The sequence below is a fragment of the Lytechinus variegatus genome, chromosome 14 (assembly GCF_018143015.1).
Source record: "Lytechinus variegatus isolate NC3 chromosome 14, Lvar_3.0, whole genome shotgun sequence".
Classification (NCBI taxonomy): Eukaryota; Metazoa; Echinodermata; class Echinoidea; order Temnopleuroida; family Toxopneustidae; genus Lytechinus; species Lytechinus variegatus.
In genome coordinates, this window is record NC_054753.1 from 21,659,493 (window position 1) to 21,681,176 (window position 21,684).

The window sequence follows — 21,684 nt, forward strand, 5'->3', positions numbered from 1 at the left end:
AGCCCCAGCACCCCGCTTCCAGGGCCATGGTGGGGAGGTACGTACGACACCCCACCCCCACACACTAATTGGATTTCGTCGGTAAATCAGCGCTGCCGTTTGGGGAAAATGGGGTGAGAAGAACAAAAAAGAAGGGAGAAAGAGGAAAGAAAAAAGTGAAAGAAGAGAATGAGAACAAGAAAGAAAAAAAAGGAAAGGAAGGAAGGAAAGAAGGAAGGAAGGAAGGAAGGAAGGAAGGAAGGAGGGACGGAAGTAAGAAAGAAATAAAGGGACAAAGAGGAAGAGGAAAACAAAAGGAAGGAGAAAGAATAGAGAGGAGAGAATGGGGTAGACAAAGTTTTTATTAGGTTAACTTATGTGTCGATGCAATACAAGATGTGGAGTCTGAGATGTTGGACTTACCCTTGTTGGGAAAATGACAAACTGTCTGGTCACGCAGGCGTAGTTCCAACAGCAGACTGCTTCGTATATTTTGTTCAGTCTTGCTTAGTCTTTGAGTTCCATTAACTTTTTCGGTAAAATAATGTCAAAATTGACAAATAGCATACTATTTTCGTTAAATTGTGATATTTTCGCAATGCGATTAGAAAACCCGGTTTAAAGTCTTAGGCCTAATCTAAAAAAAATCAGCTCGCGCTTCGCGCTCGAATAATTGATATATTTAGTGAAAAATTTGCCGAAAATGGTGCTTAAACTTCTCTTAGATATCTAAAATTTTCGCTCGCTTTCCGCGCTCGTATTAAGATACACATATTGTTCAATTGCATATGCCACATCTGAGCTTGTTCTTTATATATTAAAAAACGTGTGAAAATGTTGAGTTTTCAAATCAAAACATCAAAAGTTGTCAGCTTGCGCTTCTGTTCCGACAGGGATAAGAATGTCCCAAATTAATGTCTAATTAAAAAAAATCAGCTCGCGCCTCTCGCTCGCATCAAACAGGCCCATTTAATGCAATTTTTGCTGAATGAATGTTACTTAAACTTCCTTCAGAATATATAAAAATTTCCGCTCGGGCTTCGTGCTCCCATTGAGATACACAGATTGTTAAATTGTACATGCCGCATATGAGTTTGTGCTTTATAAAAAAAACGTGTGAAAATTTTCAAGTAAATATATCAAGAGCTGTCAGCTCGCACTTCTGTACCAACAGTGAACCGTTTTCCTTATGTTGGACAGTGATTAAAATGTCCCCTTTGGGGTCAGTGAATCAAAATTTCAGCGCTTGCATTATGGTTTATGTGCTTGTTCAATTACAGAATCAGAAATTGAGTTCGTTTTAATGTTAACACATGTAAAGAAATAAAATGTTTTCAAGTCAAAACATCCAAAATTTTCAGCTCGCACTTCGCGCACGCATTATGTATATCGTGATTCATAGCTTGTTCAATTACCATTCAGGGGAGCAGATTATGTCGGACGTTTTATCTGACATGAAACCCACGTTCCAGGATTGTTTTATTGGTGAAGGTTTGAGAAAAATCCGTTAAAGGGTAAGAAAGTTATTAGAGTTCAAAATTTAGGATGTGTGACGTCATAAACGAGCAGCTACCCCATGTGTTATGTAATATAAAATGTATGAATTTCAAATTTTGTATGGTTCCTGATGACTTAATGTTGTTTTCTTTTAATGATCGGGTGTGAAATGATTTGTCTATTGATATACAAAAGTTACAATGAAAACCATTTTCAATTTTCTGAGAAAATGACATTTCATTGATTTTTTACCTTTCGCTATGTAGGAATGCTGCTCGCATATGACGTCACAAATCAAATAATTGAATTTCTAATAACTTTTTAATTATTTGATCAATTTTTATCAAACATTCCGCAGTATTTTTTATTATTTTTTTCTGCTATTTTTACAATAAACTTTTTGTCTGGGTGAACTTCCCCTTTAAGGGATGGTCCGGACTAAAAATATTTATATCTAAATTAATAGAGTAAAATTCACAGAGGAAGATGCTGAAAATTTCATAAAAAACGGATTACAAATAACGAAGTTATCAAATTTTGAATTTTATCAATATTTTGTGAAACCAGTTGTATGCACATCGTCATATTTGGTGGGCTAATGATGTCACGTCCCTATTTTCCCTTTTCTTATAATCATAATTGTTTCATTTTTTGCATGTGTAAATTATGTGTCTCCATACAAGTTGTAAATGCCTAAATGCACTTAATCAGTTGTCAATCCAATTGTTTTAATTCTCGGTAGAGAACTTCTGAATAAAATACAAAAGAACAAGGGGGATATATGTCATCATCAGCCCACCAAATGAATATTCATAAAGACATGCCTAGAACTGTTTCACCGGAATAATGCAAATCTTTAAAATTCAATAACTTCGTTATTTTGTTATCAGATTTTGATTATACAATTTTCAGCATTTTGCTCTGTGAATTTTACTCTATTCATATGGAAATATATAACTGTATCCAGCCTGGATCATCTCTTTAAAAGTATTATAATCCCCCCAGGGGCGGATCCAGCTTTCGCCAATAGGGGGGGGGGGAAAAATATTTTCATCAACATTTTTCCTCGATTGGCCGCTATAATCTGAATTTTTGTTGTTGGTTTTTCAGGGGGTAGTCCTAGCTAAAGACTGAAGTTTTAAGTATATGTTAGTTTTAATGTATAAACAAGATAAGGTATCTCATAATGATCTTATAATGCGAGCGCGAAGCGCGAGCTAAAATTCTTTAATATTTTATGTCCTTAGAGCTGAAGATTCTGAGCAGTTTTTATAATCATGAACAAATAAAAGTATCCAACTTAACAATGCGAGCGCGAAGCGCGGGCCGAAATTTTATTTTAGTAACGTGAAAAGAGACTCAATTAGGAATTTTTAGTGATTACTGAAGAGGATACAAGTATCACCAATTAAATAATGAGAGTGCAAAGCACGAGCTCAAAATTTTTGATATTCTGACCCATGGGTGTCGATCGGTATTCTTGGTTGGGGGGATGATTGACACAAATGTTCTTCGATGGATGGGGATCTTTCAACTTTACCCCCACTCAAATCACAAGTTAGGACATTTGGGAGTGGTAAATATGCATGGTGTGTTCTTGGAAATTCCTTCATTGTTGTAGTGTACTGTACTGTACTTATATAATTTTAATGAAAATTCAATTTGTGTTACAAATAAGCCTATTCTAAACTCATACGAAAGAAAAAAAATACAAAAAATGTCTGGACCATGTACATAGCGATCTGTTTATTGAGCATGATGATGTATACGCAGGGGCGTCGATTCATTTTTCAGATGGGGGGGGGGGGGCAAAATCATGAATCAACGTTCCAAAGGTGCTCACCGTAGAGAGCGAGCTGAAATTTCTTTATATTCTGAACTGAAAGCTTGATATTCTAAGCATTTTTGGTACCAATTATTAAGATGGGTGTCTAGAAGAACAATAGATGCGAGCGCTAAGCGCGAGCTGAAAATTTTGATATTTCGATCTGGAAAAAAAGACAGTTTAATGGACGCTTATAATAAAGAACAAGATATGTCCAACAAAAGATTATTGCAGATCGAAGCGGGGGTTCTTTTAAGGCTTAGAACTGAAAATGGGACATTATATTCACCTACTTAATTATGAAAAGTATGTGATTTGGTACAGAAATGATGCGAGCGCGAAGCGAGAGCTGAAAATTTTTATATTCCAATCTGAAAAGCAGACATTTTGAGCATGATTTTAAATAAAAATCGAGTTGGTATCTCAATCTCGCTTGCTGATTTCAGTGTATCATTACAATCTTATTTTATTTTTAGTTGCACATGCGGAATTATTATTTTTTTTTTTTGGGGGGGGGGGCAAAGCGATGTTTGCCCCCCCCCATGATCGACGCCTCTGTGTATACAACTTCTCTCTTAAATCTAAACCGACTGGAAATATTTTTTTTCTTCTTGATGCATGATGATAAAATGCAGATTCGGACCAAATTACAAACTGTGTGGCTTCTCATGCGCCATCGGGCTTACCGTCATTCCTTAGACAATTTATCTTGCAACCCTTTTACTCCCGTTTATTTTTGATATAACAATTTGTGAAAATCGAACAAAATAATGAAAGCTTGATGTGCGAGCTAAAATATTGCGTGCAATTTGATTTCAGAAGTGTCATTTAATCCTCTTGAATGGGATTCATTACACAGGCAATGCGAGTGCGTAGCGCGAGCGAATTTTTCTTATAAAGTCTATTTTCCAATTTTTCCCTCACCTTTTTCTTTTTTTCCTTTCGGGGTCGGGCCGGCCGTTACGAGGCTGTAAATTACACATCATGGGTATATTACCTCTGTCTTACCTTTCTTTCTGTTTTTCGTAGTTTCTATCAAGATAAAGAGTACACTTTTTCTGCAGATTATCAAAAAATAGGGGGGGGGGCGGGCCGGCTCGGCCCCCTCCTGGATCCGCGCCTGCCCCCCCAAAAAAAAGACAAGCCAGAGCCAAAACAATGAAAACCAAAATGGTCATCATCCGGGGTCATCACTCATAAGATTATTTTTCCCCCGAAAACCTGACAGGCCAAAATAATAACAGAATTTTCTCTCCCAGGACAATCCACTTTAAGCCAGCAAGCAAAAAATTAGTTGTAAGTCACAAATGAAAAGTTCCTCCTTTTTTAGTTGGGCAAATTGAAGGAGTGCGCAGAACACCCCCCCCCCCCCCCGTCTCCCCCAGGATGACTGGATATGCAGTCAAGAAATTAACCTTTTCTCCAGACAATTCATGGTAGATACAATGATACACTGTACTACACGTAGCGCATTATCTTGTGAACTAGTACAAAACGCCTCGTTTTACGTCTATTTGCTTACCCTCTTTTGTAACATAAATCGGCCGGTGATATAACATCTAGAAAATACACAAACGTTTACCTGTGAAATCGGATACGAAATGGCGACTGTACTCCGAAATTCATTATCTCTGCTTCAGAGGCAAAATATACCACAATCATGTCAGGTAAACTTTGTCATATTTTACGTAATTTAATTTGATACTGAAAAGCCTTATTATCAATCTTTTTATGAGTTGGAATATCGTTTTTTAATTTTTGTTAGTGGAGTTGGATGGATACCGGCACTACCGCGTAGGCCTAGGCCTATGTTAAGAACACGTTCCAGCGCGGCACAAGCGATTCTTATGCACACAATGCGAATGGGGATTTATCACGATTCTGTGATACAACAATTTGTATTACGCAAGAGTTAATTCACTGACTTGATCTAAAGCAATCTGTTGTGTTAGCATTGCTATTGGCATTAGTGAGAGTGGTAAAATTAACATTCCCCTGTTGTTCATTGATTATTCATCTTGACTTTATCAATAATTTACTGTGCAAATGTATCTATGAATAATTTTATTTTTCTCCGTATTTTTTGTAATTCAGAATCTCAGATACCCTGTAAAACGTGTAATTTAGACAGCTGGCAGCCGTCTGTTTCGAGGAGTTTTTTTAACATTTTTTAAAAATTTCTCCTCGTACACAGACGGCTCGCTATCGTGCAGCCACCATTAGGGGACTTGCAATGCAAAACCCCCCGTCGGGGCTTTTCAATTTTTGTCTTTAATGAATAAAAATTTCGAAAATTATAGTGACCAGAGTGCAAATTTATATTCCCTCTTGGCATCAATTGCCAAAAAACGGAGAAAAATGAAGTTAAAAGGAACAAAAACAGTGACTTACCTCGGCTGTCGCGCAAATTCACTTCCCCGTTTTATCCGATCTTAAGTACATAAACATATGGCCATTGAGTCCCCTGTACAGATCGCGCTAGAACTTCGGTCTCTGTATTTGGTGAGTGAAGCCAACGAAGTTCAGCTGAACAACCAACAAAACAGAGACCGAAGCTTTTGGTCTAGTGTAATTCAGCTTTTTATTGCGATACAGGTCTATTGAATAAACCATTAAATGAATGTCACAGTCAGTAGGCCTAGGCTAATAGTTTAAGAGTTTCTTAGACCTATTAGAATTGGACGAGTTTTAATTTCTTGCACTGCCACTGTCAGTGTCTGCAGCCATCATGCAGACATTGGAAGAAACTTTTTAAGTAGTCGTTCGTAGGCTGTCTTTCTAGACTATCTTCAGAAAAGAGGAAGAAGAAGATGATTTGACATGGTTGAGTTTAAGCTTTTTCGGTATTGATATTTTCAATACCGGTATTACTAATAGCTTCAATACCGGTATACCGACTAATACCGAGTAAATTCCCAATTTATTGTGCAAACAGTGACCAATGTTTGTTTAGCCCTGATATGGCCTCGGATAAAGAGGGGATGCTTGTGGTCAGCTGAGGAATGCTCAGCATGGTCCATTCTCATTGACAAAAACTTTCTCTTTCTTTACCAAAAGTTATACGATCATGCTCTCTCCCCAACGAGAGCTGTGAATTACCTGTAGGCCTACATGTCAGTGTGCAAAATTATCTCAGCAAGCACATGGTACGAAATCAATAAGTCAAGTTGCCAAATGCTACACCGCACAAACTCACTGCTACTTACTTTGCTAAACGTGTGTACATGCCCGAACTTCCAAGCACCAAAATTCCCTGCTAAAACTGTCAGGGATATATGGGTGATTTTCCCTTCACCGATCTAGCCCCACTCATTCACATCCAGATTCGCCCTTTTTGTTTACCACTCACATCAACACGTGTTCGTCGAAGGTTCAAAGTTTGTTGACCTCAAATTTTGACGTCTCGTAAATAACTTTTCTTATAAATTTCCATTGTGTTGAACCCCCCTATCTTGTGAATCTCCACGTTGTCTAAAAGTAACCCCCCCCCCCTAAACTTCTTATCCCCCGGCTGCCTCTTTCTCACTCATTTTTTCTTGCTTTTGTTTTCTTTATCTCCCCAGCCCCTTAATTCTTCACTCTCTCTTTCCCATCGGCCCATTCTCTCCCCGTCACCACCCCTCTCTTACCACGAACAATCAACATCCTCCTCTTCTCCGAATCTCGATCTTCCCCTCTTGTTTGTCAATTTCATCTTTCACACATGCCAAATTTTAGTTGATCAACATCTTATCATGCCACGAGACCATCATACAATCAATCCAATACTGTAGTTTATTTCATTCATGACCGCACGAGCACAAAACGGATACAACACCCATCACAAATCACACAAATATTCTCAGCCACTTTCTTCCATTTACGATCACTTCACAGATCAAAATAAACAGAGGGATGGCGTAACATTTTTTTCCTGTTAATGTTATCAACATTTTCTGTCTTTTTTATTTTCATATTTAACTTATTTATTCATTAATGTATTATTTTTTTCTTTATGTATTTATTTATTTATTGTTATTATTTTTTTTTTTGGGGGGGGGGGTCAGACGATTTTTGTAGCAGGCTTATAGTATAAAAGTAAACTTGTCATAATTGAAACAAGTCAAGAGCAGTCCAGAAAAAAAAATTGCATAAAGAAAAAAGTGTTAATCCCTGTGGTTTGTCTGTCAATGCACAGCATCCCCCCCCAAAAAAAAAAAAAAAAAACTCAGTTCACATTCCCATTGATTCAAGTTGAGAGCAGTCCGAGAAAAAAAACTTGCATAAAGAAAAAACAAGTGTTAATCCCTGTGGTTCGTCTGTCAACGCCCCAAGGCAAGCCAAGGTTGATACTGTCTTCGTTGAAGCCTGCAATACACCACGTGGTCAAAAGGCAGGCTAGGGAGTGTTTCAAAAAGAGTTTTGTCAGTGATTTTGTTTGTGTAGAGGGATGTTACAAGCTAGGAAACCCTCGCATGTGATTGGCGGAAAGCAAATCTGTTGTTGAAACCACTGAAAAAAACTCTTCATGAAATGCTCTCCGTCTCGGTCGACTTTGTTGTTTACTGTAGCTGTGTACACGAGTGCATGGAGCTGAGCCGACATGCACCCCAGTATCAGTAGCGGTGGGGCCGAGGCCTTATGCAGCGGCTAACGAAGCTCAGACAGTAGTTAAAGGGCGATGTATTCATTTCGAGGTTAGATTATTGGATTCTGATTTCATTAAATACGTTGAGAGAGCCAAAGAACTTATTGTTTTGGCTTAATTTTACTGTAAAAATACCCATAAACGACAATACAGAAGAAAATACCGGTATGATATTTTCAACTGTTGGTATGACGGTATTTCGGTATTGAAATTTCAACGGCGGTATCCATACCGGTATGACTTTCATACCGAACGGTATTACTAATACCGGTATATCGAAAAAGCTTGGTTGAGTTGATGAAGGAACGAGAGCAACATAAGAAAAAACAAGAAATTTCGGTAGAGAACTAGAAAAAAGACAGGAAGGCAGCTTGGGATTGTGACTTGTGACATGTCAGTCATAGGCAGTGTCAGTTTTCAGGACAAAAATTGAAAGGATTGCAGGGTAAGGGGTGGGGCAGAAAATAGATTCTTATCACATGGCATCTTGTTCAATTTGATATAGCTATAGTCTAGGTCTATTAGCTGGTAAATTTATAAATTCAATTTTAAATACAAAAGCATTTTAATATTTAGTTTTTGGAGAAAAGAAAGAAAGGAGTTGGAACTTATACTTAGTTTTTTTTCTTAAGGGTGGACCACAGCATGCACCCCTATTTATAATTATACATGTATGTCTATTGTCTTTTTTTCCCCAAAATGAATGCTTGATAAAAAAAAGAAAATTATTCACCAGTTGGACTTGTGAAATTATTTGACAATCATTAGAAATTCTTTCCCTGAAAAAAAAAAGAGAATTTTTCTTTCAAATGAATGAAAAATAGAATTAAGAGAAAGGAAACGTACAGGGGACAATAAGCATGAAGCATACTAATTGTAGATACATGGCCATATTCGTAGACCTTGTATCTATGTATGCATGTAGTGTAAATGTGCATCCTTCTAGGCCTCACCAAGTATTGTATTTATTCAAAACAGAAGCCAAGGGCAATTTCCATGAAATATGTACGTACGACCTCCTTTATGCGTGACCATGAAATTTTCTGTCCCTGATTTTGTGTTCTTTTGAAAGTCTGTATTTCTCTCAATGACCATGACTTGGTCAGTTTATGGAGTGAAGTAAAACTTAAGAAAAATGGGGGTCGGACGTAACTACAAAGAGGTTGATTATTTTATGCAATTGCCAAGAAACTTCTGAAATGAGACTTGAGAGTATTGTCTTAGATATGCCTAGTTTTAGAAAATGGAAAATAATAAGAAGATGTAAACAAGAATGAATCCATAGGGAATTATTAATTGTAAATTATGGAGAAATCATTTTTTCAATGTTGAGCTGGGGATTCATCACAGGGTTAGTGTGACTGAATGACATGATGACTGAAATGAAGTTTCTGAATTACTGAAAATTGTTCATGTGTACCTCACTCTGTTGACTACTGAATTGTGTTTTCAGTTCAATTCAATTTCTGTTCATTTGCTCATAAAAATCCATTCGAAAACACTTCATATACAAAGCATGGTATTCACAAAATAGAAAAAACAACAACAAAATAAATAAACATTTGTTTGAATATGAGAGGGACAGCAAGAAAAGAACAAGCCTTGTGATTAGCTGACCCTATAACATAATAATTATACAAATACTTGAATAACAACGATAGAAAAAAATAGCCTAAAGTTCTACATGTACAACGTAAAGGGGGGGGGGGGTGCCTATAATATGCCTGAATAATTTTTTACAAACAAACTTGAATAACTATTTGAAATAAATTGCCTTGATTTTAACTTAAAGTATTTAATGAAACTGATTGCATGATATCTACAGAAACAGAATTCAGAGTTGTTGTCCTTGAAATAAAATTGAGTTTTTAAAAGATGGGAGTCTTGGCTTATGTAGATCTATGCAAATCCTTTGCATTTCTTACATGTATGTATGGAAATCACTATTGAACTTAAATTCCCGGGTACAGGGACCACCATTTTTCAATAGCCAGCAAATGAAAAGAAAAATAATGAAATTCCTATCATGAAAATTAAGCCTTCTCAATTTTCAACAGATAATATCAGGGCTCGAATTAAGAATTTAAAGGGGCAAGGCCATTTTTTAAAAGGGCACTTCAGGGAAAGGGCAGGCAGTTTTCACTTTATGGGACATCCAAGGCCACCAGAAAAAGGGCATCAATAATAAATGCACTTTTCAATGGGGCACATGCACTGGATTACCGCAGGGCACCAAGGCCACAGCAAAAAAGGGCAGTTATTTAGGCCTTAAGTCTACAAATATTTGAAAGGGCATCAAGGCCATTTCTGAGGGCATCTAAGGCCATGGCCTTGGATGGCCTTGGATTAATTCGAGCCCTGTAATATTCTCGCACTTGCAGATTTGAAAGGTTGCAAACTGCAAAGTATTTATATGTACAATTATGCATGCAATTTATTTTGTGTTAGGGTTAACGAGCATGACCTTGTTTTTTTTTCATACAGGCAATAAGGCTTGCACAGACAGCTGCTGCAGCTTCTGATAAACCAGCTGAAAAGTTGAAGACTTTTTCTATTTACAGATGGGTAAGTCCCCTTGCCCCCCCCCTACTTTTGTCGGTAATCAGTTATTTTTTAAGATGCTCATTAGTTTTTACATGTATGTGTTAAAAATATGTAGTGCCCTAAATTTATATTTTGTACCCTGTGCGTATCCCTAGTGGTATACTACATGTGAGAAGTCACATACTTTTTGATTTATGTTTAAGTCATATATTTGAAGGTAATCATTCAATCCTGTTATATTGGGTTGTTGGATTCGTGTTCATAAAGTTAAGCTTTCAATATTTATTTTCCAGTACATGTATGTAAACAACTACCTGTCTTGATCAAATAGAACCTTTTTACAGGTAATTTAATCTACCCTTTTCAAAATGTAGAGACCTACTGAGCATACACGTATGTACATGTAACACTACAAATTTTATCAATATCAGGAATTCAGAATCAGAACTTTATTTTAGTAGAGTTTTACAACACTTATGGTACAATGTTTCTCAATATAGTGATATGCCTATAGGAGGTTGTCAATTCAATACAATAAAATCATTTCTATTCATAATCAATTTCATTAAATGCAGATGTACACATTCTCAATGAAAGGGGGGGGGGGAAGGCAAGAAACCAACAAATTGTCTCAGAAAGACAGAAACTCATGGGACACTTTGGCATCTATTCTAAACTAAAATGGAAGAATCTTGGTGAATTTTGTGATTTTTTCCAAAATTTCTAGAGGGCAATTGACCCCCCCACCCTTGCCGCTGCATACGGCCATGATAATTTAATCAAGTTTTGATTCTCATCAAACATTTTCCATCCATGGATACTGTATTTCATTAATTTTGCTTTTCTCTTTGTTTTTTGTAGGATCCAGATAAGGAGGGGGACAAGCCCCGCATGCAGACATATGAAGTTGATCTCAACACGTGAGTCAGACATACATGATGTTATTTGATGATTAATAGGAACCCGCACTATGTGTACAGGAAAGGGGTCACACAAGTTACAGTGTGTGACCCCATATCATTAGGAATCTATTGTAGAAGTGGTCCCTTATGTCAGTTTTATAAATTTTAATAATGTGTTTGCACTTGTAGAAATCTCTTGTGAAAGTGGCTACTAACTTCAGTCATCTAAAGTAACAATGTGTGCACCCCAATGATACTATTATACAGATTAGTGATGTACCCGGCATAAATCTCCTCTTGTGAAAATGACCGCTTACTTCAGTCATTTATTAAGCCATTTGCGTGTTAAGCATAAAATTGGTTTACCAGTATAAACTAATTCTTGATATTGATCATTGATGCATTTATATTCCCATTGAAAATGAAATGATCTGGGGTCTGTTTCATAAAGCTGCTCGTAAGGTAAGAGCGACTTTAAGAACGACTGGTGATCCTTTCTTTTGGTAACTGATATTCACCATTCAATGTACATTGGTGACTATTAACCACTTAAGAAAGGTTCACCAGTCGTTGCTCTTGACTTAACGAACAACTTTATGAAACACCATCCGGTACATTAACTCTGCCCTGAGTATAATACATGTAAATCAGGATATTCTCTTACATGTATGTACAAATATAATTGGAAGCCTACTCGCTTAATACTAAATCATTCTATCTACATGTATAAGAGACAAATTAAGTGACAATGAAATGAACCTTAATGCACACCTCAAGACAGACTCCACTTAAAATGCTGGAAAGACTAATTGAAAGCATGTAAAGAACACGAAAATCATTATCAAATGTTTAATAGAATGTCTGTGTCTGATAAAATCATGTACATGTAATACACAATCTGTGAAAAAATTAAAAAGTGTACCAATTTTGCCACCTGTGAAACCCATGAACAGTCCAATTGATGTACAAAATCAAAACAATTTAGTGAAAAGTAGGACCTGTTATGAAGTTATGCTTGCTTTTCAACATCAACTTCATTGGTATTTGTGTGTGTCTCCTACCCCCCTCCCCACATATAGGTGTGGCCCCATGGTCCTTGATGCTTTGATCAAGATCAAGAATGAGATTGACCCTACTTTGACCTTCAGGCGGTCATGTCGAGAGGGCATCTGCGGGTCGTGCTCCATGAACATCAATGGGACCAATACACTGGCTTGTATAAGGTAAGTAAAGCAACAACAATCTTATTTGAGTACTTCACTTATCATTGGCTTATAAAAATAATAACTTCTCTTTATCATCATCTGGGACTTACATGCAACACCCCCTCCCCATCATCAATATTAGTACACTGTCTTGCATTAGGTAAGTCAAATGACAACAGAAATCTCGGTACCTTATTTTTCATTGGCTTATAAAACTACCCACCCCCCTCTTATTGTCTGTTAAATTGAATCCCCCCCCAAAAAAAATAGTACACTGGCTTTCATTAGGTAAGTTAAATGACAACAGAAATCTCGGTACCTTACTTTTCATTGGCTTGTAAATCTACCCACCCCCTCTTATCATCGTCTGTTAACTTGAATCCCCCCCCCAAAAAAAGTAAAATGTTTTATTATACATGGGTGAAAGTCCAATTTTCCAATGGATGATATTCATGTCGAAAAATATTTTTTTCTTGTGTGAATTGTATATAATTTTAACTTCTTTGTATTCATTGATGTGGCTGAATATTTCCTGTATTTCAAAATGCCTCCCCCTCCACTTTCTCTTAATAGCCTTTTGTACATGTGTTAACATATAATGGGATGAAAACATGTGATTCACCCCAGATGACTTTTACTCTTTTCATTAATTTTCAAACTTATGAAAAATATGAGTATATAGTATTTTTGTTACATCTTTTTGTTCTTATATAGCCGTATTGACAGAGGTTCTAGCAAGGCCACAAAGATATATCCTCTTCCTCATATGTATGTCATCAAGGATCTTGTCCCGGTGAGTGGATATTTTTGCTGACATTTATGGAAGTCATACTTCGCACTATTTTAGTCATGTTATTTTGCAGATGTAGACATGTGCATTACTATGGTAAATATTCGTTAAGTGTTTGACTGTCCCAGTGAATAAAAATCTTGCTGACGTTCATGGAAGTAATACTTAACACTATTTATGGTTGTATTGTTTGCAGATGTAGACATGTTCATTAACATAGTAAATATTTGTCAAATCTACGACTGATAACAAGTTTATATGTTTACAAGTGTACCTTTAATGGCTTTAATGCCAAGGCCATTCTTTATGTAGCTATATATCGCAATTTGGTGGAACAGTCTGTGCACAGACAGGCATAATTAGGAGTAAGCGGGGAGGGGAGGGGGGCACTTTCCAAAGAGCAAGACTCCGTGTGCTGTATTGGAATATGATTATATTTTTTTTAAATCTTCAATCCAAATACACAAATGTATGACTGATGTAGAGAGGTGAGGGAAAGAGAGATTCAAAGAGAGGGGTTTATATTATGTTCAAGAAGTGTACAAGCAGTTGGTGTAATTTTAATTTTGCTTTCTTTCACATGGGCAAACCCATTTGGTCTACTATCATCTACTATGAGTTACTAGTAGGTTTAATTTCCATTTGCCACACATTACACTTGGTCTAATATCTACTTAGTGTTATTTTGATTAATAGTCTCATGCCGAGTTGGTCTAATTTTCACTTTGTCTACTTTTTTAATATAGTTTTTCAAATGAACATTTGCTTTTTAACCACACAGACATGGATTGAGGCCAAGAGGATATAAGACGAAATCAGTATCGCCTAAATTGAAATTAGACAAAATGGCAAGTGGACTATAAAGGCAATGCGACCAAAAGTTCAGTTGACAAACTGGGTATAGACAATCTAGGATTAGACCATGTGGGATGAGACGGAAAAGGAAAGAAGAGCAGTTTAAACGAATCAGCAATTTATCAGAGATTTCTGTATGTTTCGATAAAATGTGAATTTTTGTATTGTTGTATTTTGTATTCTTGTATATTTGTATTTTAGTATTTTTAATTTATTTTTGTTGTTGTATATTTCTCCAGGACATGAACAACTTCTATGCCCAATACAAATCCATAGAGCCCTATCTCCAGAGGAAAGAGGAGATCAAGTATGGAGAAAAGCAATTCATCCAGTCTGTCGAAGACAGAGCCAAGTTGGTAAGGTTAAAATAACAATCATATCAGAAACAAGAATTTTAGTCCAGACTTTGGAATGCTAGGATCCATCCTACTTCTTCGATATTCGCGACAAAGATAATGTACCGAGTAATTCATAGAAACTTGTTGCATACTGACATCCGTTCTGATATCACTTTTAAGAATTTTTTTAAAAACTTTTAAGAGCCAATCCATTTCAGTGAAAGTTGTTAGACCTGACAACTTTCAGAGGAGAAATGTTGATGAAACGTTCTCCTGGGAAGAGTTAGATGCTTCATCCCATGTAAGTTCAGTTTTGTCCTTTAGTTTAGAAACAGTGCTTCCCAGTCAATTAAAATTAAGGTGAGTTGTCACACCTAATAACTTCACAGACAAATAATAACAAAACGCTCTTCTGGGCACCTTCTTACAAAGAGCTACGATTGATCCTATCGATTTCAACTGTATGGAAATTCATCCATACCATAATTTTTTCTACGGGAAATTTGCACAATCTCTTTCATAAAAAATAAAGAGAATCACACTGAAACTTAAAAAAGAGAATTATGAATATACATCATATTTAGAAAATATTTTGAACAAATTTGCATTTTAGATGTTGACGTTGCTGGCCGTCCATAGTTGTGGTTGATCAGATCAAACGTAAATCTTTGTGAGACGGGGCCCAGGGCCGGCTACGACTGATCGGATCAACCACAAGTATAAGATGCCATAACCTCAACATCAAAAATGCATATTATGTTTGTTCAAAATCTGATCTGATCAACACCAATTATGGAATGCCATACTGTCAACATAGAAAATGTATGTCTGTTCAAAATCTGATCTGATCAACCACAATTATGGAATGCCATACTGTCAACATAGAAAATGTATGTCTGTTCAATATCTGATCTGATCAACCACAATTATGGAATGCCATACTGTCAACATAGAAAATGTATGTTTGTTCAAAATCTGATCTGATCAACCACAATTATGGAATGCCATACTGTCAACATAGAAAATGTATGTTTGTTCAAAATCTGATCTGATCAACCACAATTATGGAATGCCATACTGTCAACATAGAAAATGTATGTCTGTTCAGAATCTGATCTGATCAACCACAATTATGGAATGCCATACTGTCAACATAGAAAATGTGTGTTTGTTCAAAATCTGATCTGATCAACCACAATTATGGAATGCCATACTGTCAACATAGAAAATGTATGTCTGTTCAAAATCTGATCTGATCAACCACAATTATGGAATGCCATACTGTCAACATAGAAAATGTATGTTTGTTCAGAATCTGATCTGATCAACCACAATTATGGAATGCCATACTGTCAACATAGAAAATGTATGTCTGTTCAAAATCTGACCTGATCGACCACAATTATGTCTGTTCAGAATCTGATCTGGGGAGCATTTCATCAATATTTTCATCCGACAAGTTGTCAGATCTGACATCTTTCCGTGATTTTGATTTGCTGAAAAGCACTGTTCCTATGGTAACTGTCGGATGAAACGGGACTTGTCGGATAAAACGTCCGACAAGTCCTTTCATGAAACGTCCCCCAGATCAACCATAAGTATGGAATGCCATAACCTTAACATAGAATATGCATATGTCTGTTCAAAATTATTACTAAATATGATCTTGATAAGACAGTGTGCTCCTCTTTGTTCACAAAGGGATACTGTTCAAATTTCCTGTATGAAAAATTATGACATTGGGCCTTTCTTGGTCGCTTGTGTGACCGAAATATTGACAAATATTAGAGATTTAGTAATTCAAAGGTTATATAACATTAACATGTTTTATCAGCTATCATTTGGAAATATTTTAGCTGTCTCCAATATGCATGTCCAAAGTAAGAGGTCAAAAGTGGGTCATGTGTGTGACATCACCCAGGCATGATTTTGAAAGTTTTATTTCATTTTGAAATTCCTGTGAATATCAAAACGAAATTAAACTTCCAAAATCATCATAATTAGTTCTGAATCTCTGAAATATTTAGATTTATAAGTAATTAAAGTCATGATTTGTCATAATTTCTGCCACACACGTGACCAAGAATGGCCCCATTGATGGTTTTTCATAGTTAAGTGTTATCTGATCAATCACAATTCTTAGTAAGGCCCTTGTTATTGCATCTGAGATTCATCCGAACTGCAACCTTTTGTTTCCTTCCAGGATGGTCTGTATGAGTGTATTCTGTGTGCGTGTTGCAGTACCTCCTGCCCCAGCTACTGGTGGAATGGCGATAAATACCTAGGTCCAGCAGTTCTTATGCAGGTAAGTCAATTCCCGTGCAGCTGCACGTGGCTTAGAAAACTTGTTGTGGTAGTCATGGTTGTGGACAGATGACTTATCAGACGTAGGTCTGAATACAGTCTTTCTCAATATATTTTCTGCCATAGATAACACATTTTTCGTCAAAGAAAGGGGTTACTCTCGCTGATTTTCAGACTTTTTTATCAAGCATAAAAACATTGGTAATCCACATGTTGAAGGAGGCATTCCTGTGATGGTGATACTGATGGTGGTGATGATGGCAAATTCAAGTGCCTTATTTAGATGTAGTAAACTGTTGAAAATCATTTGAAAATGGACCATCATTTGGTACATTTGAATATCTCAATGGCACTGGCATTTGATAGCGTTCAACTCTCTGTGATGGGGATGGTTTACGAAGGTCCGAAATTTCTATGTCAATCTTAAAAACGGCTATTTTTACCTCCATTGTTATTTTTAAATTCTTTAAAATGTGAATTTTAAACACCTAGGCCCATATTGTGAAGTCGGGTTTAACTTAAACTCAGGTTTAAAGTTGTGGTTTAAGTATGGACAGCCAATTGTTACATAATCACTTACAGGACAGATATCATACTTCAGCTCATTCGGCTCTTGAATCATTCATAATTGTGTAGGAATTATAAATAGATGATTGTCTTCACCATCGATGAATCAGGAAAGAGCACAGTAAACATAAGAAACATACAACTTAATAAAATTTGTGATACTTTTGGCTTCCCATACTTAAACCACAACTTTAAACCTGAGTTTAAGTTAAACCCAACTTCAGAATACGGGCCCTAGAATTGCAGTATTTTCTGCTGTGCCTAGCCCCAAGATTATGGTTGTTTCATTTTCTTACAAGATGCAATTTTCCATTTTGTATAGTTCTCTGCTTCATGCCTTTATAACATGTAGTGTGAAGACAATTACTATACTAATGATTCCTTTAATTCTCTCAGGCATACCGCTGGATGATAGACAGTCGTGATGAGCTCCAGGCCGAGAGGCTAGCACAGCTCCAGGACAAGTTCTCTGTTTACCGATGCCATACCATCATGAACTGCACCAAGACATGTCCCAAGGTAAACACAAAACAAGTTAAAGGGGAAGTTCACCCTGACAAAAAGTTTATTGTGAAAATAGCAGAAAAAATAATAATAAATATTGCCAAAGGTTTGAGAAAAATTCATCCAATAATTAAAAAGTTATTAGAATTTCAATTATTTGATTCGTGACGTCATATGCGAGCAGCATTCCTACATAGCGAATGGTAAAAAATCAATGAAATGTCATTTTCTCAGAAAATTGAAAATGGTTTTCACTGTAACTTTTGTATATCAATAGACAAATCATTTCATACCCGATCATGAAAAGAAAACAAAATTAAGGCATCAGGAACCATACAAAATTTGAAATTCATACATTTTATATTGCATAACACATGGGGCAGCTGCTCGTTTATGACGTCACAAATCCAAAATTTTGAACTCTAATAACTTTCTTACGCTTTAACGGATTTTCCTCAAACCTTCACCAATATTTTTTACTATTTTTTCTGCTATTTTCATGACAAAGTTTTCTTCAGGGTGAACTTCCCCTTTAATAGTTTACAAAACTGTCAAGGGGCCTGTTTCATAAAATATATGAAATAATGAGATAAGTTTTTGAAGGGCCTTCAATAAGAAAAAATAATATCATTACCAAGAGAGGGCAATATAGAAAAGTAACATTAAAATTCATATTTTTACAAAATTATGTATCAAAATTATACTACCATTTATCTTTTATATACAATTATGCCTTAAAATTGTGTGAGATATTTCACCTTGTGTTGGTTTGTAATGGCCCAAATTCACAAAGGTGGTTTTGAAAGCCATCAACTGAATCTATGGTTTATGCAGATATCGTGTATGAATTACGCTTAATATACTGCATATATTTAAAAAATGTCCAATACTGATGCACGCTTTTTGTCACAGTACGCGAAATTGATGCCTGTTTATTATATTTGATAAATTTAGTATTATTTTTCATGAAATCTGCATAATCAGTTTTTAAAACCATCTTTATGAATTCGGGCCAATGACTGCAGCTTGTGTGACTAACAAGATTTATTTACACAGCTACATATGTACTTGCAATTGTATAATAATTATGTTGTCTAGGTTGTTGTCCCACTGTATTACAGGGGCCTGTTTCATAAAACTTTTTATGATAACAAATTTGTTATAAAGCTACTGAAATCGTTATTTTTAATTGGCTGGTGGTAAACTTGTTATAGAGTTTGTCCTTATAAAACAGGACTCAGAAGACAAGTGAAGAAGAAAAATAATTGGGGGGGGGGACTGGACATTAGCTTTATTTCACATTACAGAACAATAAAACAAATATTGATATTACATGTTTGCAAGTATTTCGAAAGTCTGAAGCAATATTTTTTTTGTTCCTATAATTTTTTCCTCCTAAACAGGGACTGAACCCAGGCAGGGCCATTGGAGAGATCAAGAAACTGCTGGCAGGATTTGGCACAAAGGCGGCAGCATCCGCATAATCATCGAGGAATGATGAACAATCCCGCGAGAAACCCTACATATGGGACTACATAGTTCCTATTGAACTGTTGATCCAATATGCAATACATTATTCAAAGTCTTATTATGGGCGGCACGGGCGATTTTGCCCCCGAAATGCTCAACAGAGCCCTAGGAAATCCCCACTCATTGCAATTATTAAAGCTTATCCAATGGGGCAGATTTACACAGTAGGTTGTGTATTAAAGTAGCCCCTGATAATTAAACAATTACTTTTAGAAAATGCCTGGATGAGACCAAGGGTAAACCGAAGATTCAAATTGGCTTTTTTGCAGTATTTGATAATTTTGACAAAAAATAATGCAGATTTCCTGGAAAATGTTCTTTTTCCAGAATCTATTCTGAATGCATATCTACAGCAGAAAGGCGAACTGCAATATTTAAATGATAAAATTATTTAAAGAGGTCAGTATTTTTAATAATCTTGGGTTGTACATGTAAGTGGTTACTTATTTGAAATTATAGTCTAGCACCAGATATTGAATAAAAAAAATAATATACATGTATATTGAGTAATGGTTATATCACTGAAGCAAATTGCATTCATTTTTGCTTAAGTGATAGTTAAAACCCGGCTAGATTCGGGAGTAATGGAACTGTTTATAGAGTAGATTCGTGAGTCAGGTTTTTGCCGTTTTACCCTGACTTGACATGCTGACTGCTACTCGGATTATGTGATGTGTAAATAAATAGAAAAGGGTTATATGAGTTGCACAGCACAGTTAAAGTATGTTTAAAATATGTACATGTATCTGATATGATTTGAAAAGATATTTTTTTTTTGAATGAGAATGTAGGTCAATATCCTTTGTTCAATTTCAGCCAAATCTTGGGGGAAGGGGATGGCTTTGACGTTAAGAAGATATAGCTGAAATGATTGCTGGTAAGTCTGATATGTTGCTATGTCAGTCAAATTTTGCAAGGCATTCTTGAACCTGAATTGATATACCTCATGTAGATTGATTAATCTAATTGCAGTTTGAAGATGAAATGGGAAATTATCATATGCAAATCCTTGGTCAATAAATTCATTACCGTCATAGAAAGTATAATTGTACATGTTTTGCTGTAGAAAAAGTTTACTCTACAGAGGAAGTTGGAAATCATGCTAAAAAAAGGCTGTTGTGTTTAAGCATTTTTGTCGGACAAGTTGTCGGATCCGACAGCTTTCCTTGATATTGATTTGCTGAGAAACACTGTGACTATGGTAACTGCTGGATAAAATTGGAATCGTCAGATAAATGTCTGACAAGTTCTTCCATGAATTGCTCCCCTGATCACTGCACTTGTTGGGTTATACTAGGGTGGGATGGGGTGATGGGAAGACAGGTAGGCATCTTCCTCAGCCACACTTCAAATGTTTTGTGCACAACTTGTAAGTACACTGAACTCTTCTTGAAACAGCCTGAACCAGCCCGCCCCTAATCTTTTTGGTTTAAAGCAAACCGTATCAAAATGAACTTCAAGCTTCATTTGACCCAACCTTATTCATATTGTATTGTGACAAATTACATATCTTCTATTCCTGTAACCACGCACAATCTTGTGTTATACATCAAGGCATGTGTGTTCTTTAATCTGAGATATACATAAATTTCAGGTGAATGTGGATTTTAACAAACACATATTGCTATTGTGTCTTTGTTTTGTTTTTCTTGTGGTCAAGGATCCTCTGAAATAGTTAGACCCCCTAATACATGAGATAATAGCCAGGAAATGGGGATGCATTATGGAGTATTTCAATTAGTGGTTAAAAATTTGTGATAAGCTGTGATGTTGGTGCTAAAAAGAGATGTAGGTTGTAGGTTGGATGTGCAAGACCCACGTCTCGAGTCTCGCAGAGCTCACGCCTGATGGTGGGGCTCGGGATGTCTGAAATCAATTTGAACTACTGATGACTCTGGCCCTTGACACATCTCATAGGACCACACAAATTGGACCAAAAGCTTCAGTCCCTGTCTGGGGATGATAGTAAGATGACAGTTAATAATTCCCCAGAAAGGACAGTTATTTCCTTCACACAAAAATCTACTTGACTTAATGGATGTTGCAAGAAACTTGCAATTGATCGCAAGTCAATTTCAGGTGGAGGAATCAATTAAAAATCATGCATACATAGGAGTGTGCTGCACTCCACCCAGGGTAGGTAAATGGGTACCTGCAGGAAGTAATTCCTCAAGCTGTGTGCACCGAATAGGTAGTCTACCTTAGCCGGGTAATAAT

General features: G+C 36.2%; 1 protein-coding gene across 1 annotated transcript; it reads left to right on the forward strand.

Annotated features, from left to right (window-relative positions):
- Nucleotides 1-4,848: 4,848 nt before the first annotated feature.
- On the forward strand, nt 4,849-20,564 carry LOC121427451 (succinate dehydrogenase [ubiquinone] iron-sulfur subunit, mitochondrial-like). The gene is made up of 9 exons (XM_041623845.1): nt 4,849-4,968; nt 10,413-10,493; nt 11,334-11,392; nt 12,454-12,597; nt 13,294-13,372; nt 14,464-14,580; nt 16,766-16,867; nt 17,830-17,952; nt 19,341-20,564. Exons 1-9 carry the CDS (start codon nt 4,903-4,905, stop codon nt 19,419-19,421), a joined length of 852 nt encoding a protein of 283 aa, XP_041479779.1. The 5' UTR covers nt 4,849-4,902; the 3' UTR covers nt 19,422-20,564.
- The last annotated feature ends 1,120 nt before the right edge of the window (nt 20,565-21,684 follow it).

Coding starts and splice junctions, on each gene's coding strand:
- LOC121427451 (XM_041623845.1), top strand. CDS start 4,903: ATGGCGACTGTACTCCGAAATTCATTATCTCTGCTTCAGAGGCAAAAT. Junction 16,868..17,829: donor GTCCAGCAGTTCTTATGCAG/GTAAGTCAATTC, acceptor TAATTCTCTCAG/GCATACCGCTGGATGATAGA. Junction 17,953..19,340: donor GCACCAAGACATGTCCCAAG/GTAAACACAAAA, acceptor CCTCCTAAACAG/GGACTGAACCCAGGCAGGGC.